Source organism: Solea solea, chromosome 15 (genome assembly GCF_958295425.1).
Source record: "Solea solea chromosome 15, fSolSol10.1, whole genome shotgun sequence".
Classification (NCBI taxonomy): domain Eukaryota; kingdom Metazoa; phylum Chordata; class Actinopteri; order Pleuronectiformes; family Soleidae; genus Solea; species Solea solea.
This window is the reverse complement of record NC_081148.1, coordinates 16,093,247-16,116,126: the sequence shown is the minus strand read 5'-3', so window position 1 is coordinate 16,116,126 and position 22,880 is coordinate 16,093,247. Positions and strand designations below refer to the sequence as shown.

Sequence of the window (22,880 nt, the reverse complement as noted above, 5' to 3'; positions counted from 1 at the left end):
ACAAATAATAAAAGAGACATACAAATACAGTGGATAAACACAAACACAAAAACAGCGATTAAAACAGTCGTCTAATAAATAGCCTTTAGTTGCATTTTAAAAGTATTAACAGAATTTAAGCAACGTAAAGACAGAGGCAGCAGAGAAACATGTTATAAGTCGCAATTTCAAACTAATTTACAACTCCATTAGACATTTTTGGCGTGCTACCCTTTTCCTCCACGGGTGTCGCTGTCGCTAATTTAGCCCGGACTGGCCCTTTAAAGATGACGTTTCAGTTTTCCTCCACGTTGGCCGCACTTGCGCAGAGAGCGCGGCCACCTGCTGGAGATCAGGGGCGAACAAGGAAGTCTGGCACTGTAAGGATTGAATGTCAGGCTAAAACGAAAACAGGACACGTCTCTGCCGGATTGTAGTAATCTGCTCGTCAGATCTCAGCTACGTCGGCGAGACAAGATGTTTAAAAAACTGAAGCAGAAGATAAACGAGGAGCAGTCGCCTCAGAGGAATGCGCAATCACCGCAGCAGCAGGCCCAGGTTGGTTGTAGAGTTTTGCTAACAGGCTAAGCTAACTTCTGTTTACATTAATGAGGCAGCTCGGGGTAAGACAGCTGTCGTGTCGCTGACTAGGTCATGCAGCTAAAATGATCATCTATTCATATCGCATTGACTCGTGAAGCTGACAACTTTGCCCGACTTCTTTCGCCAGTTCACCCTCGTGCTGTGTAAACATTAGCGCCGTACGCTAAGCCAGTTAGCTGTTAGCAGCTAGTAAAGCGCGTTCATGAAAACCTGTTACTGGTAAACCTAGTTGTCACAGGCAGACCATTATAAAAACAAAACAAGGAAGAACAGTCAACCGCGATCGTCTCTGTAGCCAAAACACTTGTCAGGGAGCTTCAGTGGACCTCAGATATTATGGGCGTGTCTGTTGAGGGGTATGGCATAAGCTGCATGTAGATGTCAGACTGCTTTACTTGAGTGACACGTTGATAAAAAAAAAAATACTCATGGCAGTATCAAATGTTCCTTTGCCATTGACAAGAGTAACATCACTGGAGACGTTGCTATAAAGTTTGATTTTTATGATTTATTAGCTGTTGTATTGGAAAGACCATATATAACTGGTTTGCAAAAAGACAAAACAAAGGGTCTATTTTACCGAGCAAGTAAACAAGTTCTTCTTTTGCTTTATAACTCTGTGGTACTGTGTTCTGCGGTACTGTTGGTACAAAAGTATACCCATTGCTGTGAAATCAAAACTGCTTCATTAAATGAAAATCTGCTCAAAATCATAGTCCCTCTACTTGTTTTACAAACTACAAATATTAGCAATACTGCAATGATTCTCACAGAAAAGCACATGATTTGTTGACTTCAAGCAGTGATTATAGTAATAACCAAAACATTAGGACCAGTAACAGGACATTTTTATTATATGGTTCTGATATACCTTTTGTATATGTTAAAAGCTTTTTTTCTGTTGTACACCACATGTGTTTTCCTGCATTTTGTGTTTGTTTGCCTGTTGCCTGACAGTAAACATATGGAGAAAACTTCAGTTTGTTACTGAAAGGTTGTTTGTGTTTGCAGTTCTTGACACAGTGTCTTGCTGTTAATCAAGCACGTTCAAAGGTGAAGACTCAAACAGTGGGGTACAAAGTTGTTTGTAATGATGAGTTGGTTCAGACCAAGAACCATTACTTTCAGTTCAGTGTATAATGCTATGAAACTTGAATTATTTAATGTATTGAACTTATATATATATACTTATTTATTCAAACAGGGCTCTGGTGATCGCCGCAGCAGCCAGACTCCCCCATTTCCTCATGACGGTTCACCCACTCCCAGTGACAGAGAGGTGAGCATGCTGTCCGCCTGTGCTCATGTATGCTTATAACATATTTACACATAGCTTCAGCCTGCAGAGATGTCGTGTCCTCTCCCAGCTTCTGTTCTTTTCTTACAGTACAGTGATGTTTCTGTCAGTCCTATGCTATGCTTAATGTTCTCCTGCTTTTTGATTGATGTTTCAAGTGGAAACAAAAAGTGACTTAAGTATTTTCCTTCTTTAAAGAGTAAAGGATATTTTAAATTTTCATTACTTATTCATGTTTCTGTTCCTTCTGACCAATATTATTATTTTGCATTTATTCTCCAAGCACGTCCACTCAGTTGTAGGTGTTCCATTACTTAAAATAACAGCTCTCTCACCACAGTCCTTACAATTCCATTAGAACTCGTGGGCAGGAGTAATCCTGTGATAACTGATGTTTGAGATTAATCGGCATTGCAATCTCTTTTCAGGTATCTCCTCTGTTGTTGTTATTTAACTGCATGCATTTTACCATGGGAGACTGAATTAATCAAAATGTAGATCGCACCACAAAGTATCACAGCATTGAATCAAAACATGATTTTACCATGGCTCATTTAACTACACGCACAAGTTATTTTTCACAGTTGTACCATAACTGCTCACCAAAAAGGGATTCTCATTTCGGAGCACAGGGAAGGACATTTTAGTGGTGGTGAGCAGACCATATTTCAGCATGTGTATGAATAATTGATGTATCCTCTTCCTCAGTTTTTTTTTTTTTTTCTCCTTCTTCCTTCGGTGTGTTGTTGCACTATGTTCTTCTAGTGCACATGGACAAGTCTGTGGGAGGTTTTCATTAGAGAGTACTGCACACTGGTGGTGTGGTGCTGACCATGACTGTAAGATGGTGGATGATGCAAAGCAAGGGTAATACAAATATTTGAAATGCAGTGCAAGGCCAGTTCATTTGTTGAGCACTTTGTAAGACACATAAGCCATTCAATAGAGACATAAAAGAAGGCTAGAGAAGCACATTAAAAAAAAAAACAAGTAGAAATGGAGAGAGGAGGCACTTAAAAAAAAATCATTACAAAAAAAAGTTTTAAAGACATATCAAATTTATTGCAAGAAGAAAAATTAAAATATATCAAAACTTTAATAATAGTTATAACAAAACGAAAAGACTACAAATGGGACAGGGAAGAGTTTAGAATATGATTTATGATGAGGTAAAAGCAGTAAAGTACAGAGCTATTTTTAAGTTAATTTTAAAATGGGTTATAGTTGGGGCCACTCACATCATCATCTGCAGATCTGAGAGTTCTGTAGGGCTTATACACTGCAAGCATATAGAGAAAGGACACGTGATGATTGAAGGACATGTAGACTTTTTACTTAACAAGGAGCTAGAAGTTCTATTTTTTTAGTTTGTGGAAGAACTCTCTGGCATTCAGCAGCATTCTGAATAGCTGTTGTTGTCTAACGTTCTTGTTTGTGAGATCGATGAGGGGAACATTAAAGTAGTCCAGTCTTGAATGTAAATGTATGTAAAGGTTTGTCCAAAAGCTTAGATAAGGATGTTTGCAGTCTTGGCTGTTTGATCTTCAGATTAAAAAAACATCTTAAACAAATATTCATGAAGATTTCTACGTGGATACTCTGCAGACCATTGGATATGGTGTCTCTATTTGGTCAGGTTTATATACACAGGGAGGTTGAATATGTTAATCTCTGGCTAATGTCTTGGTTGACCTCATGTCAGAAGGCATCAGGAGAAACTCTGGAGAGTTCACAGCAAGTGAATGGGAAAGTGTCCTGTTTCCTTCATGTTCAAGCCATGCTCCACCCTCTCTGCTGGATCCTCTTGACATTCTCCTGCTCTTGCAAACATGTCTCACCTAAACAAAGTTCCATTGCATTGGATATGTGAACAGAAAACTGTCAAAAAAAAAAAGATTTGGACCCAGAATGTCAAAATGTCTGAAAACAGTTTATTCCTTTCGTCACTTGGGCTCATGTGCCCTCAAAGTTTCTTGTCATTTCAGCATCTTTTCTCACTTCACATAACTTTAACACTTTGACACACTGTGATAGTGATTTGGTCACTGAAGGCAGATTTAGCCAAATTTGAAAAGCACTAACAATATAACTTAATGCAGAGATGTCAAACTGTTAATCATAACACTGATGTTAATTGAGTGTTTCACTTTCTTGTTTTCCTCACTATTTCATGTAGTCTCTCTCTCTCTCTCTCTCTCGCTCTCTCTCGAGCTCTCTCACACCCTCACCACTCTGTCTTTTTCTTCATCCATCTCAGTTCAGCTCTGGTTAGACACTCCCTTCAGCTCTATTTCACTCTCATGGTGTTGTTTTTCTCATTGCTCTCTGTGTTCCTCTCCTTTCCCCACCCTCCGTCCCATTATTGCACTGACGGGGTCAGATGCTGGCTGGGATGATAGCAGAGCCCGCTTTTCTCTCTGAGTATACTATCTTTGCTCTGGACCATTCAAAACGACCCAAAACGGCCCAGGTAGCCAGTGTGGTGAGTTTGTCCTCACTTCCTGCCTCTCCCTCCTCCTCTTCCTCTTCCTCCTGCTCCTCCTGCCCTGTGCCTTCCTCCCATCGTCGCGCCTGTGGGGTATCGTTAGACAACTGTGGCCCAAGTAGGGACTGCTTGTTCCCTGCTCTGACTCCTGTTTCCTTTGGATTTAGCAACAAGAAGGCATCTCATATTTTAGGCTAACCCTGCATCTTATAAGGTTTACATTGTGGGATAGAAGCTTTGTGTGCTTTTTGCCATATGTTGGTTTATTATCTTACCTTTCAGTTGTTATTATCCGTCATAGAATTTAATGTTGCCTCCTTGTCTTTAGGTATCCTCCTTAGTTGCTTGCCTTATAGACCCTCAGTACCTTGTTATGTTGCCCAGTGGCCTTTGTCCCTTCTCCTCATTCCCCACAAGTCTGTTTAGTTGGATTGCTTTTGACTCTTCCAAGTAAACAAACAGAGCAGCGCAGATTCCCTTTGGTGAAGTTTAAACCGCATGATGTGAGTTCATATTTGAAGGTAGCAAAAAAAACGTTTCTATTGTGATAGAAACAATACATTCTACTGGAAATTTGGCATTAGACTAATTAATTACTGACAAAATAACAACGTTTTTTACATTTAACATGCTCACATTAATGTTGCTAACATTATATACATTTGTATGTATGTTAATACATTGTATACATATTTAATTCATTGCAAAATGTTTGGATTAAAAAATCAGCTAGTTTTGTTTTCCTACTACTTCATGTAATCCTTGTAGATATATTTTAACATTCTATATTTAAATACTGTTTGGGGTTGTTTACCCCAAAATCTAATGCTTTATTTACATGACTGTGTATTTCATATTTCGAAGACAGTTTTTCATAAGACATTCTCCTGGAGCCAATGGTAACCTGTTAACCTTGCCAGTGGAAAGAGAGGTGAATCGGTGCCTTGAATTGTCCTGTGATGCTTGATTACTTCTCGGTCTAATCAAATTGAATCTGTAGCCTCTGTCATGTCAACACTTAGCCTATGTTATGTCAGTGGACATAATTGGACTGTGTGTTTCAGTGTGTTGCAGCTACCAAATGTGGTAAACTATAAACTTGTTAAATCCATCACAGTGTCTCCGCCATGTTCCCTCTACATTGTATCAACATGTCCCAATACAGTGTTGATTGCTGAATACCATGATCATAGTCATATTATTTTTTAATTTTTTTTTCTGTTTTATATTGGATGTACAATCTTGTGTTGCCTGTTTTGTTTGTCATTTGACCCCAAACTTAATTCAAGAATTATTTTAATTGTCACTTCACATGAGTTGTCCTTGTGCAGATTAAGTTCCAGTGCAATCAAAACATTCCTAATTCCTGCCCCATTCACTGACACCTGTTACTGTGTTGTAAGAGCAACAGTTAGCAATGACATAATGCCTTTTGTGTGAATCAAGATTTCCCTGACCACATCAGTATTAAGCCTTTCAATTATCTTTCCTTATTACTTGATCAACTCCGTCCCCCACCCCACCTCCCTGAACACTAATGTAGTGAAACAACTAAACGTGGTAGAACAACTTGCTAAAACAGAAGCCATACGCTATTCTTTTTTTCAAAGAGTTGTTGTTAAACCCAGAGGTAATGGTGATCACTGGTCCATTAACAAACACGGTATAAATGTTGAATGTTGTGCACAGTAATACAGAGGAAGGAGTAACTCGGGAGCTGGAAAAAGGAGGAGAATTTTTGCTCACTCTGATTCTGCCTCTAACAATCACAAGTCACTTAAACCAACTAAGCTGCTAAATGTTTACTCACTTCAGATATGGGCTATATCTTTGTGCTCCTGTAATACAGCTGCAACTGCACTGACAAGCATCTAAACCAAATACCGGCTCTTTGACTTGACTTTGTCTGTTTGTTCTGTCCTCATGGCTGTTCTGTAGTCTAGTCTTAACCCTTTTGTTTAATGTACAGTAGAGATGCCTTCTTTATATGTATATAACCCCTCTGTTTTTTCCAAGTTGCATGAGGGTACCCATTGCCCCTGCATTGCTCCAAGCAATACTAATATTGCTCCCTCCAGAGTAATCAGGGAGAGCCACGCTGGGTGTGGATGACTAACTGGCCCAGGAGTAGTTCACTGGAATGGCTTTTCTTTCTCTGATTATGTCTTTTTATCTACAGGGTGTCTCTAAAGGACCATCCAGGTCACCCAGAGGTAGCATCAATGGTGAAGGAAGTGCTTTTCCTCATGTATGTTTTTCTCTTTTGTCCCATCGATTTTTTTATTTGTAAATTCTAAGGTAGTGTTGTAAATCATATTGCTCATGTTTTCATCTTCTACTTTTTTGTTCATACAACATCTCAAACATCCCTAACAGAGAGAGGAACCTCAGTCTTTTGCCCAGAAATTGCAGTTAAAAGTTCCCTCAATGGAGTCGCTGATTCGTGGAGGTGCCAGTCGGGCAGAAACTCTGTTCCGCTCTCCATCTAAAGAGAACCTGGTCCGAAGCTCATCGCGCGACTCACTGAATCTTTCGGGAGACAACGAGTCTCAAGGCACGCCCATGTATGATGATCCGCCCTCAGATATTGAGAGTGAGGCTGAGGAGCCACCAGGAAGTGCTGAGGCCCTTTCCAAAGAACAGCTGTTGCACCGACTGCTTCAAGTAGAGAGGAGTCTGGGGAAGTACAGAGGAAAGTACTCGGAGGTGAGAGTTGCACAAAGATTTCCCAAAGACAATAAATATTGTGTGTAAATAGATAGTTATACAAATCTTAAATTACAACTTTATTAATTGTCATTGACGATTTTCTCTATTCTTCCCTCTCTGTTTCCTCTTCTTTTACAAATGTTTTATTGAGCAGCTGGTTACTGCATATCGAACAGTGCAACGTGATAAAGAAAAAACACAGGTACATTTGCAAGTATTTCTTTTTTGATTTGTTCTTCTGAAGGAGATTTCTTCACCAATAATTTTTTTTGAAGCATCCTAAATTGATCAGTTCTTCATTTCTTTTCTCCCTCTGCTCAGGTCATCCTCAGTCAGAGTCAAGACAAAGCTCTCCGCCGGATAGGGGAGCTGCGGGAGGTAAGAACAGTATGTAGTGAATATAGATCTGTCTTCCTTGTGGATTGAAGTTTTGTGTTAACACATTGAATGATCTCCAGGAACTTCAGATGGACCAGCAGGCCAAGAAACACCTACAGGAAGAGTTTGATGCTGCACTGGAGGAAAAGGACCAGATGATCAGTGTCCTTCATACACAGGTAAGTGCACTAAAGTGTATGATACATGTCATACACTTAAGTTAAGCACATGGGACAAAAGTATTGAAAGTGGTTTGTTTTTGCCTGTCAGGTTGCTCTGTTGAAGAAACGAGTCAAGGTGGTCCCTGGTGCTGTGCTACCTGAAGATGAGGTTCCTCAGTCTGAGGATACTGATGACTCTTTTTCTGCCACACAAAGTCCTTCTAAGGAGCAAGGACTTGAACCAGAAGCCAGTGAGGGTGAGCTTTTTCTAATTATTGATTTTTTTTTTTAGTCATGTGCAAATTTCAGAAATCATTGTGCAGACATTATATTACAGATTTCTCTGGCATTTCCGAGAGAAATCTATTGATACCTTTTATTTAGTGTAATGTATTTTTTGAACAGGAGAGGGCAACAGTGATCCAGCCAAACTCATGGAGGCGCTACAGAAGAGAGTGAAGAGGCAGGAAAACCTTCTGCATAAGTGTAAAGAGGTGATGCGCACACACAAGGAGCGCAGCACCCAGCTGGCAAGTGAGAATGAAACTCTGCACGAGCAGCTGCAGGAAAGACTGCAGGAACTGGAGAAGATGAAGGTAGTTCTGATGAGTTATTATAAGTGTTGACAGAGGTTATACTACAACATCAGGACAGCGTATTTCACACTGATCTGTAAAGTTTATAAAATATCTGCTACGTTATCACTTTTTAAATAAATTAAATAAGTGGGGAAAGCTGAGCTAAGATGTAGTGAATGACTGACTGAAAAGTGTGTTTAGGCCAATTCATTTTGTGCGAGTCTTTGTGGTCCACTGATAATGTGACTCCATTATCTCAGTGACACAGTGAATTGCAGTTCTCAGTGTCCAAACATCCAAATTCTCTTGACTGCACTCCAGGATGAGGGTTCATGTCATGTCATGTCAGCGTGACATGACTGAACCATTGTTTTCATTTATGTGAGAACATTTAGCCGCAACGGAATGATTGCATGTTTGTGTTGTTTGTTATCTACCGCTGCATCAACAATATCAGCTACAAACGTATGTCGTTGTAAAGATTGTGTGTATATTGATTGACTTGGTTTTATTTTTTGCCTTAATGTTTTATGTTATTTCTGCTCTCTGCTTGGGAGTAGGGAGTTTTCCGTGTCTGGAAAAGCAGAGGTTAACAGGCATTTAGCCCTCTTAAGCAGCATGAAGGCATCCTGGAAGTGCTGGGCTGGGCTGTGCTCATCCTCTGCCTCAGACAAATACCATAAAGCAAACCATCTGTCTGCAATCCATGTCCCTAGGCACACGGATTTTCCGGTAGAAGGAGTATTATGTCCTGTTTTATAAAGTTTTGAACTTCAACTGTTTGTCAAAAGGCCACATAGATGCTAAGCCTCTTGGGACATGTGGAGCAGACAACCAAGAAACATAGTCAACCCAGCATTTCCTGTCAAGTAACCACTAGTTAAGCCGTGGTGGCACACAGACATAGCAACTACATGCCATTGATGTTAAACCAGGCTGTAATTTTGGTCAAAATGTTGGTTTAGCAGTGCCTCTGTACACTTGTTGTGGGTAAAGAATCCTAGGTGGTGCAGAAAACATCTCATTTTGAAGTTATCTGACCAACGTGCATACAGAATATGAGCCTTCTTGTCAGATACAGAAGCAGCCCAGTGTAGTTGAGATTCTCATATGTATTCTGTTTAATGTCTAAAGGAACTGCACACAACTGAAAAGACAAAGTTGATCACTCAGCTGCGTGATGCTAAGAATCTCATTGAGCAGTTGGAGCAGGACAAGGTGGGTAAAGGAGCTTTAATACCTCAGTTCTATTTTGATTGAAGGTCTTGCTTATTCAGTTGTCTTTGAGATCTTGACATGTTTTTATTCTGCCACTGAGAAGAGACACCTTGAAGCCCCTTTTATTTTCCTTAAACTTTAACCCCAGCTCTGTAGGGTGGACAGCAGTTAATGAGATTTCTGTGAGCGGCTAAAAGCACTCGAATTTAAAAACAGGGACACAGGGCTAGTATAAATTCCAGAAATAGCAGTTGAATCAACCGTAGGGCAAGCAAGTCAATTTGATGCTCATTTTGTTGTATGTTACAGGGAATGGTCATTGCTGAGACAAAGCGCCAAATGCATGAGACACTGGAAATGAAAGAGGAGGAGATTGCACAGCTTCGCTCCAGGCTCCAGCAGACAACTGTCCAGAAAGAAGACTTACAGGAACAGAAAGAAAAAGCTGAGAAGTCAGGTGAGTGGAATACACTTTTGTTTCTGTTGAGGCAGAATGTGTTTCCTGGATACCGTATGTTAATGATTTTATTGTTATATGATTTTTTTTTCTAAAGCATTTGAAGAACTCGAGCGAGCGCTGGGTGTAGCTCAGAAGGCGGAGGAGGCCAAAAAGCAGCTGCAGGTTCAGCTGGAGGAGCAAATGAAGAACATTGAGATGGCCAGTGAGCAAGAGAGGAAGCTTTTGCAGCAGGAACTCACTAGAGTCAAACAGGAGGTGGTCGCTATCATGAAGGTCAGAGAGTGACCTCTGCACAATTACTTTCATTTTTGAAGAAACCATACATTCATGGGAGTATTACCCTGTGGGTTTGCTATTAGCTTTTTTCCACAGCAGTCATTTTGATTTAAAGTGTTGGAAAAGCACAGATGTTCCATTTAGCTTTAAGGGCATATTCTGGCTCACTGTCACACTGTCCTGGCTACTTGAACTGAACCAAGCCGTTATTAATGTTATCAATAACACATGTGCTTTTGTGAAAAAGGATAATTGCAAATGTTACAACATAATATCAAAGCAAATCATCTTGTGACTTTAAGTGAAATGCAAGACTATTTCTACAAAATGTTGTATGCTGTAAAAGTACCTTTGAGAACACATAAGCATTATGTGCGGATTGTTTTATTATTATTATTTTTATTTCCTTTAGAAGTCATCAGAGGAAACATTTACAGCTATGGAAAAAGTCCACGGAGAAGCTCTGGCTACTAAAGAAGCAGAGCTGAGCGCCAGAGTGAGCGAAGCTGTGGTAGGTGCCAAATGCTTGTATTCATTTAATTTAACACTACAAACAAGTGCATTGGATGAAAGGCAACAGATATGACATTTTGATTTGATGTGATTATGCTATGTAGGAGAAATGCAAAGAGGAGTTTGCCCAGGTAGCCAAGGAGCAGGAACAGCAGGCTTCTCTTGCTTTGGAGGATGCAGAGTTACAGAAGACCGCTCTGAGGACTGAAGCTGATAATAAGGTTAAAGAGATACAGCTGGAGCTGGAAAGTGCAAGGACTGTGAGTGTGTTTTTTTACTTTTTTTAATGTAACTAGAGCTGGCAGAATGTTTTGAGGTTCAAATATTTTCTCATTTACATGTTAACTGCATTTATACAGTCTTATCCAATTTAATGTTTACGTTATTGTTTGCTGTGTTGTATAATAGTATGATGCAACATATTATAAGTTAAATGTTTTAGACGTGAACAACCAACATATGGATGCCTCATTAAAAGCCTTAAGGTTTTTTTTTTTTAACTGTCAAGTGACAATTGAGGTATACAATCATCTTTACAACCTGCATGTGTGTGATTGCAGAGGATACTGGAGCTTGAGAGTTCTCTGGAGAAGATCTCACAAGACGGATCATGTCTGTCCCATGAACTTTCCAGTCAGCTGGATGAGCTAAACGATAAGCACCAAGAGCAAATCACTGCATTAGAGAAAAAGCATCAGGAGCAGTTGGAAAACCACAAGGATGCCCTAACCCTGCACCATGATGCAGTTGTGGAGGAGCTCAAGGAAAAACAGAGAGTTGAGGTAGAGATGCTTCTGAAGGACAAAGAGCTGCAGTTCCAAGCACATGTTGAAGACATGAACCAGAAAACGGTAGAGAAACTGGATGCAAAGCAGGCAGAGATTGAGGCTCTTTCATCTGAACTCTCTGATGCATTGGCGAGCAAACAGCTTCTGGAGGAGAAGTTAGTGGCAGCTGTAGATGCTCAAAATTTAGCTCAAAAGGAGCAGGAGGAGAAGTTTCAGGATCAAGCAGCAAAGCACAACATAGACCTCGTAAATATTAAACAGGAGCACGAGCAGGCAGTCAGAGGTATAGAGAAAACTCTAAAAGAGGAGCTTAATGCATTGAGCATTGTTCTGAAGGAAAAGGAAAAGAAAATTGAGGAGCATATCCTTAGAGAAACAACACTTCATGATGAATCACATTCCAGTTTGCAAGAAGTAAATGTTAAGGTTAAGGAACTAGAGCAGCTGCAGCAGAGTTTATCAGAGTCCCAGTTGGATAGTGGGAGTCTGAAGGAGTCTAATGCCCAATTATCAGAAGACCTTGATCAGTGTAAAAAGAAATTGGCAGATTTGGAGCATCAGTTGGAAGTTGCAAAGAATGATTGTCAAGAAAAAGGGAATTTGCTTCAAGAACTGGAGAACCAATTACAAGAGTCCAAAAAGGATCTCTCAGACAAGGACCAGTCATTGACTGCAGATCTAAACGCTAAGCAGGAGGAACATGCAAAACTCAAGAAACAGCTGGATGACGAAAAAGCTGCACATGAAAAGAAGGTGAAAAGAATAACAGAGCTGGAAAACAAGGTTAAATCGCAGGAAACTAAAATGGAAAAGTTCAAGCACAAGGCCAAAGAAATGCAAGAGAATTTTAAGAAAAAGCTTCAGCAAAGTGAAGAGAACGCGAAGAAGGAACTTGCAAAGAAGGAGGCAGAGCTTCAGCAGAAAGAGCAAAAGGTTCAAGAGAAAATTCTTGAGATGGCCCAAAAAAGCTCCCAAGGCCTCAGCACTGCAATGACCGAGTTGCAGGCTAACCATAAAGATGAGGTGGAGAAGCTACGTGACTCCCATAAACACGACTGTGAGGAGCTGGAGCGTCAGTTGAAGGAGAAGTTTGGACAGCAGGAAGAAGAAATAATGGATAAACACTCCCTCATACTACAGGAGAAGGCACAGGAACTGGAGGAATTATCTCAGCAACTAGGCAGAAGCAGGGAGGAACATGATCAAGCAATGTGTGAAATAAAGGATTTAAGGGAGGACCTGGCAATTCGAGAAACCACTGTGCAGAAGCTGCAAGAAGAGCTTAACGAAGCAGCAGTTAAGATGGAAAGTTTGTCTCAGGTTGAAACACTGCTGAAAGAGCAAATTGAGTCAGTGGAGAGGAACCTAAAACAGGCAATGAATGAGAGAAATGCCCTCCAAGACGAGCTGAACACAACAGAAGAACAGGGCAGGGAGAAGTTAAAGACACTATCTGAGACGTTGGAGGAAACAGAGAAGCAGCTCAAAGCTCTGCAAGGTTCCAGATGTAAGGAAAGTGAGGACCTACAGAATAAGTTTGAGGAAACTGCTGTCCAACTACAAGCCAAGGAAGCAGAGCTCCAGCAGCAACTAATTATGATCAGCAACCAGATGGAGAGATACTGTCGAGAGGTTCAGTCTAAAGTTGAGTGTGAATCTAATGAACTCTGTCACAGAGTTGAGTGTAGGCTAAATGAGCTGAAGGATAGACTGCTGTGTAGTCAGAATAAGATAGGGCACCTCAAAACCACTATCCTTACTAAAGTAGATAGAGTTTGCACTTTAGAGGAGACTCTCCGCCAGCAAATGGAGGAGAACAAGAATCTATGCATTTCATTAGACGACATGACTGCTCAGGTAAATGCTCACATCGAGCACGTCAAAGCCTTAACACAAGAGAAGGAGAATCTTTCTCTGTCTGTCGATGAAAAAAATCAAAAACTTGAGGAGCTGAGTGAAGCCAACAGAATCATATCGGATAGTATGAAAACAAACGAGGAGCATATCCGTGGCTTGGAAAACATCACCAGTGACTTAAAAAAACAGCTAGAAAGTAGCATGGAGCAGAAGGAGGAAGCCATAAATCAGATGAAGCAGCAGTATGAAGAGGAGCGACAACAGGCTGCTGCGCAAATGAAGGAGACCATAGAGAGATTGGAGCAGGAGAGGAAGTCTGCGTTAGAGCAGGCCGACACTCTCAGGAACAGCTTTTCTGAGTATGAGAATAAAGCGGAGACAAAGTTCATCCAGGATGACCACACTATTACATCTCTGCAGAGCAGGCTTGAAGAGCTGGAGTCTGAGATCTCTGACAAGAAAGAAGCTCTGCAGAGCCTTACAGCAAGTATTGACAATCAGTCCTTAAGCAAGTCCGAGATGGACCAAGTGTTGAGTGAGAAAGAGCAGAGACTCGGCAAACTCGCCTCAGAGCTGGAGAGTTGCATTAGCCAACTCAAAGAGCACCAGGAGCAGCTGGCCTTAAAGACAAAAGAGTGTGAACAACTCACAGCGGATCTCGAGCAGCAACACAGCATCAGGGAGAGTGAAAAACGAGAGTTGGTGGAGCAGCTTCAGCAGGTCCAGATGAAGTGCACTCAGACTGTTAACGTAGAGCAGGAGATGGCGGACAAATTACACTCATTCCAGGAAGACAACCAAAAGTGTAAACTCGAGCTGGAAAGACAAAGAGAGGAATTTGAAAGGATGAAAGATGAGATTATCAAGCGCAAGGAGGAGAGTCTGAAGGCAACTGAGGAGAACCTAGTCGCAGAGAGCGCTAGAAAGGTAGCGGAGCTGAAGAAGAAAGCTGAGCAGAAAATAGCTCAGATTAAAAAACAGCTGACCTCACAGCTTGAGGAAAAAGAGCAGACGATCAAGGCTCTTCAGACTAATTTGGAGGAAAACAAAAGCAGTGAAACATCCAGCACACAACACATAGATGAATTAGAAGAGAGAACAAAATCACTGGAGGAGGCTCTTGCTAAACTGAAAGAGGAGCACGAGAAACAACTTGAAGAAATTCTGAGTAATGAGAGGCTTGAGAAAGAAAAGTCTTTAGAAGCATTGAAAAGTGTGTATGAAGAGAAACTGTCCTCAGTTCAGATGGAGGCAGCTGAACAAGGGGAACGCAAAGAAGCTGAATCAGCGCTGCGTGAAATTGAGGCGAAGCTAAAAGAAGCAGAGGAGCAGAATCAAAGCCTTGTTTCAGAAATAGATAAGCTGAAAGAAGAAATGCGTGACAAGGAAGCCCAGCTTAATCATCATCAGGCAATGATTAATCGACCAGAAGTTGAATCTGAGATCAAGGTTGAATGCAGCAGCCTACAGCAGACCCGGAGCGGGATGGAAAACCACACCCCCATGCAAGAAGTGGATGGTGATTCTCTGGAGTCCCTCAAGAACAAACTGAGTCAGGTGACACATGAGAAAGAGAAATTGCACAAGGACTTTACCAGGTTACAGAAAGACATCCGACTACTGAGGAAGGAGCATGAACAGGACGCGGAGTACACCAAGAAAGAGTTGTTGGAGGAGAATGAGAATAAGCTGAAGTAAGTTTGTGAAATCCAGAAAAGAATCACATTGAATAAAACAATATGATCCTATATTTGTAGACATGAGGTTGCATTATGGCATCCATGCTAACTGACTACATTTCCTCTAGATTGGAGCTGGAGGATTTGGAGATGAGGCACAATTCTACTATCAAGCAATTAATGAGAGAGTTCAACACACAAATGGCCTTAAAAGAGAGGGAGCTTGATACATCAGTTAAGGAAGCTATTGGTAAGGCAGAAGAAAGTACTTCTCTGTTCATTAAACTCAAGTCACAGGATTTATAGCTGTATGTTTATAGGGTAAAAATGAGGGTGTGCATAATTCTCTTTGGCACGTCACACATTGATCACATTTACTTCCCGTGAGTGGAAAATCTGAGTAAAGATGACCGACTCCTACGCAACAACAGGGTGGACCAACACGGAAAGATGTAATATTGTATCTGAAGTGCCATGTCTCCTTATTTCCTCCATGTTTAACTTTTGTCTTACGTTCCAGATCAGATGGAATGTGAGTGAGCGGTTTGGAAGATGAGTTTTGTTCTAAGTTGCTGACTCTGGCTCATTCCTCTTTCTCCTCGACACAGCAAAGGCTCAGTGTGTTGAAGCAGAGCTCATCACTTGCCATCGTGAAGAAGCCAGTCAGCTCAGGAAGGCGATTGCCCAGAAGGAGGACGACTTGCACAGAACTGTTCAGAAATACGAAGAGGTTATACAGGTATGGGTAAAGCAAACGGTCCCAGTTTTAATTGTGATTCAAATAGATTTACCATCGAGAGGAGATTCAACCCATCCACCATTTGGAAGAAGTTACCTTCCCTTATACTTGTCAGAACATCAGCAGTCAGTTGCTGATATGAATCGCCCATAGACATAATTAAAGGGGGAGGTCTGAAATAAGGAAGAGCAAAGTTATGACACTGACAAGAAACACAGGAAATGAATCGGCTGTTGTTTATTATTCCCCTCTTTTTTTTTTCTTTTTTTTTACCTTTTAAGAGTCGAGAGGAGGAGATGGGAGACAGAGTGTGGCAGGTTCAAAAAGAACTGGAGGACTTGCAAGCAAAGAGCCGTGGCACTTCTGAGGTACGAACTATGTTTCTGACCAGGTCATCGGCACATCTGTGATCGGTGTTACAACTGCTTGATGTGACACAGATGTTTGAATTTATACCTTCAGTAATCAAAGTCCATTATATATGAGCCTGGAGCTTTAGACTATACATACATATATATATATATACATCAGTCACTTTGCAATGCATGAAGTACATATGGCTGTATGAAATCCCTTTTTTCAGTTCCCTTATGGGAGTCTGATGGAAGCATTACTGATTTTGAATGGCAGCCTAATCCTCGTGTGTTTTAGTTTCACTAAAAGCTCATATCCAGAATAATAGACTTAGCAGTGACCGGTTATCTGCTCCTTTGTCTCATTTTGTAATTCGTCTTAAAGTGGGGGGGGGCAATTTGCTTACATACTGTACTTAGCGCTGATCAGTGTCCCACATCAGTCATGTGGCTGCACTCCAGGACGCAACGGACGCTGGGAAGCTAGTTTTACTCACTCAGGAATGCTCTCTTCAGAAAACAGAGATTGTGAAGCTGCAGCCAGCCTTGGTCCCTGTTCTCAATTATCATCATGTGAGGTGATTCCTCTGCCTTAGATTTATACTGCATTAATACTCACATTCAAGATGTGCATACTGGCAAGAGGCCATATTGGACAAAAGCTCTCCTGAGAAATGCCCTACCCAGGTGTTGAGGTGCCTGTATTGATTTTTCTACCTTTACACACATGTCCAGATGCACACACACACACACACACACACAAAAAAAGAATTTCGTTGCTCTTAGCTGCATTTTTCCCTGGTGAGGTAATATTTTTTTTTATGGTTGGATTGTAAGGGCTTTTGCTGCAGGAGGCCTTTCCTTACTACGGGCCTCAAAAACCATTCTTCATTTAGACAGTGGGTCAGTGTCTCTCCATAGACACAGCATTTATTTTCCTAAAATCAAGTCCAGTTTAGTTTGCGCAGAACAAACGGGGCATGAACAGTCCTCAAGCCGAACTGTATGTCATTTAAAGACGAGGCAAGTAATATTCTACATTTTCGTCTTTGTATTTATTTATTTAATTTTGTGAAACACTATTGAACAGGACTGACTTGCTTATTTGTTTGGAACTATTTTTAGTGGGGGATTAACACTCGTTGGTGTGCTAATGAGTTTTGTGCATGTGGATCTAATCCAAACCATGTGGCTCACTGATATCTTTTAATAGTGAGGGAGGAATAGGCTGTGTCATGCTTTTCACACACAAATGATTCTTTTCATCAGTTAAATGTTTGTTTCTGGTCTTATCATGGTGCAGTATTTGTTGACTTAACAAAAAATATTGAATATAAATTGAAAGATAAAACTGCATAGATTAGATATTATTATTGCCCTGTTACGATACTTGTATTCATTGCAACTCTTATTTTCCCTCATTATTTCCGGCACAGCTGAGCCCAGAAGAATTGCAGGTATGCTGATTTCACTCTCATATATGATCTATATGATAATGTTAAAAAAATGTATTATACATTGGCACACACTATTAGTACATCGCATGTCTTGGTCCACCTACCATGAATGTTCTGTCCACTATCTCAGGCTCAACTTGCTGAGAAGACGTCCTTGCTGAGCGACGCTCGGCTGAAGGAGCAGGGGTTTCTGGAGACGGTGAGTGTCAGGCTCCGTGCCCACTCTTTGCAGGGACAAGTGAACAGCAAATCTCAAGCGGTGTATTCCCAGGATTCTGTGGCCTCCAGCGAAAGCAGCTACTGCTCTCCTGCTGTATCAACTTAATTACACAGCACATCTGTTTACATTTGGTTTAACCCTATAAACAATCGGAGCATCGCCTCCCACAGTTTTTCTCACTAACATTCCCAAAGGATGGACAACAAAATGTTTATATCACATGCAGCAATTTTAGCTAATGCTAAGACCCAGTGGGGGCAAATTGCCTTTTTTTTTTTTTTATTGATAAAATTTGTGTTTCTCCACTGTAGATTCACTCACTTGAGGACAAGATTAAGTGTTTCCACCGAAAAACTGTCGTAACTCATCTGGGGAGCACGTTCAAAGGTAATGTTGTGCACCATGAATCACTTAGTTCTGCTTTTTAGAACAGTCAGCACCATAAAGATACAGTGTGTGCATACAGTAGAGATTGAACACAGTGCAAACATGCATGACAAAAACAACACACACCTGCACTAGAAGGTAGATTGCACATTTTTATTGTAATAGTGTTGTTTAACGTAGAGGTCGTGATGATGTTTTGTAAGTGTGTGAATTTTACAGTTAGTTTTCCCAAGAGCCTTGCTGCTCTCTAAGATCAGCATCACATTATGGATCAGAGAGACCAGAGGTGCAGATCCTGAACGTGTGTGTTGACATGAGAGAACAGTCTGGTTTGACCCTGCATCTGAGGCTATTTATGGTGATAATATTCTAATGATATAATATAAAACCTTCACATGAGGTTTCGCAAGGGATGCTGGTGCCAATCCCAGCTGACATAGGGCGATAGGCGGGGTACACCCTGAGTGTCCAATTTACTTAATCCCTATATTGCATGTTTTTGGACTGTGGGAGGAAACCGGAGAAAACCCACACACACACGGGGAGAAGATGCAAACTCCGTCCAGCTAGGCCGACTGTCTAACTTTAAAATGTAAACACTTGTCTGTTGCATTCAAACCCTTGTCAAATACGTTCTCACAGTGCTGATTAGGCCTGTCAGCTCCACGTCTCTCTCTGTAGTTCTCCGTATAGTGGTTTTGAGCTCTTGTGTCGCCCAGCAACATTCTCACGCTGCAGATAGCTGTGTGATTTACGCTGATTTCACGCTGATTTATTCTATCAAAGGACACATTACGCTAGTAAAGTGAGATGGCTGCAAACACAAAGCGTCCAAGAAAAGTATCAGAAGAGAATTCTACTGCTCAAAAAAAAAAAAAAACCCAGTGGTTCAGCAATTTGTTGATCAATATGCTTCTTGCCGCTGCTGTGCTGCCACTGTATGCACACAAACCCATTTTCAGATGAAAGAGGTAGCATACAAATAACGATGCCTCATTATTCAGAGGCAGAATAACAACATCAAACATCTCCAAAAGTCATGCACTGCATGGAATGGCAAGTAGAAGGGGAATAAAAAAGAAATAATTAAAAGTAGTAAAAGCAATAAAAACACAGGGTGAAAAAAAATTGGCCAGCTAATGTGATTTTCGGCTTACTGGTTGAGCCATGGGTTTTAATCAGCTTTTATTCAATGTCGGAGTAAGAATTAGGGTTAGACATATAGCTCGCCATGTGGTTGAGATTAAGGTAAACCTCTCCTCGATGCCGTATCATTAGGGGAATAATAAATCGAACATTGTTTGCGTGTGTATATGAGACGGTATTTAGAGGGATTGAGTGACTTCTTCCCTGCCGCTGTGTAATAAAGAGAAGCTGCTGTCAGAAGGAGGGGGGCGGGGCAGCAGCCGTCCTCCCTGGATTTAATGGGTTTTGCAGATCGTGGTCGTAATGTTTCCCACACAAGACCCAGACTTCTCAAATCATCTGCATGCAGTGCACACACTGTATCCTCCAACCTAATGCCTCCTCTGTCCCGTCTTTCCTTTGGACCACGGCACTTTTCGGTGAAAGTGTCCCCCTTTCATTCTGTTGAGCTGATTTAAGCCAGTCGGAAGACTTTTTTTTTCCATGACTGATTTAAACTTGAGATGACCTCTGTGTAGCACGAGGTCAGGAGGACACAAGCTTGGAGGAGGATTCTTTTATGATGCATTGCTTCACAGGAGAGATGAAAGAGCATACACTGATCCCCTCACCCTTCCCTGTCCTCTAAGGTCTCTCTTTGTGCATAGAAGGACATTGGATGTCATCTGAATTATTATTCCAGATAAGAAGAGAGGAAGTGGGTGGTCCATATTAAATACTTAATGTCTTTAATGTTTTTTTTTTAAAGTTGTGAAAGCAGAGGCTCCTCTGTCCACCACATATTCTGTCATTCATAGCTTTTGAAGGGGTGGTCGAGCTTCAGGGCTTAGAATTAAAACGTTATTAAAGTGTTGATGCTGAGCCTCACCACTGTTTCCTGTGCCTGAAGTTGGTGTTTAATTTGATCCCATACCTATGTGGAAAGAGGTTGCTAACACAAACATGATGCTCTGGGTTGTCTCTGACTGGCTGAATGAATGCTCGTCATACTTTATAACGTGATTAAAAAAACAACACTGTACATTAATAACCAAAAATTCACCCATGAAATCTCTTGTGATGTATTATTCCTTTCATGAATGGTAGCACAGAGGATCCACACATGTACTCTTATGATACGCCAATGTTTAATAGGAAATATTATTGCTATAGTATGTGCTATAATGTGACTGCTTTGCTTTGCTTGTCTTCACAGACTCCGTTGTCACTGACGCCCTCTCAGAACCTGCTGAGATGGAATACCTGAGGAAGGTGTTGTATGAATACATGATGGGACGGGAAACAAAAGTATGCTTTTTTTCTTTTCTTTTTTTTTATTATTTCTTTGTTTGGTTCAGTTCTTGTTTTTGTTCATTTCTCATTTTTCTAATATTAACAAATGTCAAACACTGGATGCCTGTCACCATCTGGATTAAAGCTCGATGCCTACAGGGAAACATATTTTAGGTCTTCATTGTTTTACTCCTGATAAATTCTGGTTGTTATCTATAATAAACGTATAACGTGAGTAATGTTGGCAAAACGAAACGATGTCTTAGGATATGGGAGATTCATCGGCCCATCACATTTTTTTTAAGTGGGGAAGGGTGAGACCATTTAGGAAGTCGTATAAAAGTCAGGTTGTGTCCAATCGGCTTGGGTGAAAATTAACAGTGATCTCCGTAATTAACAGTGCTGTTGACATGGTCCTAAAGTCAGCATGATTTTCCCAGCTCCTCAGCAAACAGTTAGCCTTTATGGCTTCAGAGCAGACCTCCGTGTGGAGGATGTCCCCCAGCCTGCCTGCCTGCAAGCACATGCATCTTGCATGACGCAGAATTGCCATTTAAAGACATGCTGGCCTTGTTTAGTGTTAGTTGAGTGGTTAGGTTTCCTTCACAGCAGCCCTGTTTCTGATTATCCCCGGCGTTTATGGGGAAATGCATGCTCCCTGGCAAATAGGCCTGGAGTTGATTATGCAGATGATGTTTTTTCCCCTCTCCCTCCCTCTCTCTCTCTTTTTTTAGCCCTGTTGCACTTTAATTATCCCGGAATAAGTTTAATATAATTAGATATTGTGTCAAACTGTAAAAGGTGTGTGTGTGGTGTTTGTTCTGAGAGTATTGAAATGATAAAATGTATTGAGGTTGAGGAAGTCGAGATTTTATAAGTTGTCAAATGTTTTTATTCATTTATTAATTTTTGATTATTGTCATCTTCTTCAGACAATGGCCAAAGTGATTACCTCCATGCTCAAGTTTCCTCCAGAACAAGCGCAGATGGTTTTGGACAAAGAGGACACCAAACCGGTTGTAAGTATCTGTTTACACACTGAAGATGAGCTTGTTTGCTAAAGTAACCTCAGTCCCACTATGGTTAATGAACTTCTTGTATCTTGTGATTAAAAAGTACATTAAAATAAAATAAAATAAAATAAAATAAAATGACAGTGACCGTGCATTATTCATTAAGTTATTGTCATATCTCTCCACAGCCTTGGTTACGATGAGTGCCTGAAAAGTCCGGGTACATTTGGAGGGAATTTGCTGCTGCTGCTGAAGGGAAATACTGACATGGATCAGATAGAGTCCTTCTCTTTGCATTTTCTGTCATTTTATATGTGAGTGAGTGAGTGAGTGTGTGTGTGTTTGTATGCATACGAGCACATACTAGGGCACAAGTTGGCGTTGTGTGTGTGTGAGTTTTTGGGTGCAGTATGTATCACTACATTTAAAGGTATTAGGGAAATATCAAAGAGAAAAATACTAGAAACAGTAATCTTCCAAGGATTCAGTTTTACGTTGTGGTTAAATTTGTTAATTTATATTTTTTAGATTAAGATTAATTGGTTTCTCTTTTCTTTTATTATGTGTTTATAATATGCATTGGCGCGTGCAATAAACGATATCAGTACCATGTATTGATGCTGATGGTCAGTTGATTAATAGGTTTGTGTGTTGTGCTCTCGTCTGAATCACTTCCTCTGTAAAACTGTTAATGACCCTTTAACTGTGCAGTCGCACCACATTAAGAAAACGGCCTCTGTGGACCTTCAACGCAGCTTTTCTATGCTTTATATTTTGTCACTGATGCTGACATAGAAGCCCCAAAACACAAAAAAAACTGTAAATTGTACTATAATGATTATGAGAACTGTACTTTAGGGCACTATATGACTTGCTATACATTTTCAGACTAACAAATTAAATCTTATTTACAGAACACCATTTGTCACTCCTTTTATTCTTTTTTTTTCTCTCACACTATCTGTAATAAAAAATCGAATTATTTATCTCAGTAGCTGTTTGTGCTTTGCTCAGCAAGATCCCCTGGATAGTCGTAATGAACCTAACCTTAAGCCAGGGTAAGCGACAACACGTAACCTTTGTTTGACCCTGTATAGCTTTCTTCCACGCCATTTCGACAGTTCACTTTTCTCATGTGTTGGACAATGGTTGTCCCAATTTTATGAGAATTGGCACTAGCGAAAGCACGGACAAGAGCGCGAACCTCTGCCATGGTTTGTGTTTCCTGCAGTCTCTCCCTATCTTACATGTTTAACACTCGATGTAAAAGGACATAAATCTAATCATTTCTTCCCCAGGGACTGTCATCCAA

The 22,880-nt window shown here is 40.7% G+C and overlaps 1 protein-coding gene across 3 annotated transcripts; it reads left to right on the top strand.

The window, feature by feature from the left end:
* The first annotated feature begins 317 nt into the window (after positions 1–317).
* golga4 (golgin A4) lies at positions 318–22,484 on the top strand. 3 transcript variants are annotated; one of them, XM_058651052.1, is made up of 25 exons: positions 318–537; positions 1,787–1,861; positions 4,260–4,361; positions 6,544–6,612; positions 6,741–7,070; positions 7,228–7,275; positions 7,395–7,451; positions 7,532–7,630; positions 7,722–7,869; positions 8,018–8,208; positions 9,325–9,408; positions 9,718–9,865; positions 9,963–10,141; positions 10,557–10,655; positions 10,762–10,917; positions 11,218–14,996; positions 15,110–15,231; positions 15,590–15,720; positions 16,002–16,088; positions 17,510–17,530; positions 17,661–17,729; positions 18,062–18,137; positions 20,479–20,570; positions 21,488–21,574; positions 21,757–22,484. In XM_058651052.1, exons 1-25 carry the CDS (start codon positions 457–459, stop codon positions 21,769–21,771), a joined length of 6,345 nt encoding a protein of 2,114 aa, XP_058507035.1. In that variant the 5' UTR covers positions 318–456; the 3' UTR covers positions 21,772–22,484. The 3 variants fall into 3 exon arrangements, with proteins under 3 accessions (XP_058507035.1, XP_058507037.1, XP_058507036.1); XM_058651054.1 differs by lacking the exon at positions 4,260–4,361; XM_058651053.1 differs by lacking the exon at positions 9,325–9,408.
* The last annotated feature ends 396 nt before the right edge of the window (positions 22,485–22,880 follow it).

Excerpts from the sequence above, each read along its gene's own strand:
- golga4 (XM_058651052.1), top strand. The coding sequence starts at position 457 with ATGTTTAAAAAACTGAAGCAGAAGATAAACGAGGAGCAGTCGCCTCAG. Across the intron at positions 10,918-11,217 it reads AGCTGGAAAGTGCAAGGACT|AGGATACTGGAGCTTGAGAG; the intron begins GTGAGTGTGTTT and ends GTGTGATTGCAG. Across the intron at positions 16,089-17,509 it reads AGAGCCGTGGCACTTCTGAG|CTGAGCCCAGAAGAATTGCA; the intron begins GTACGAACTATG and ends TTTCCGGCACAG.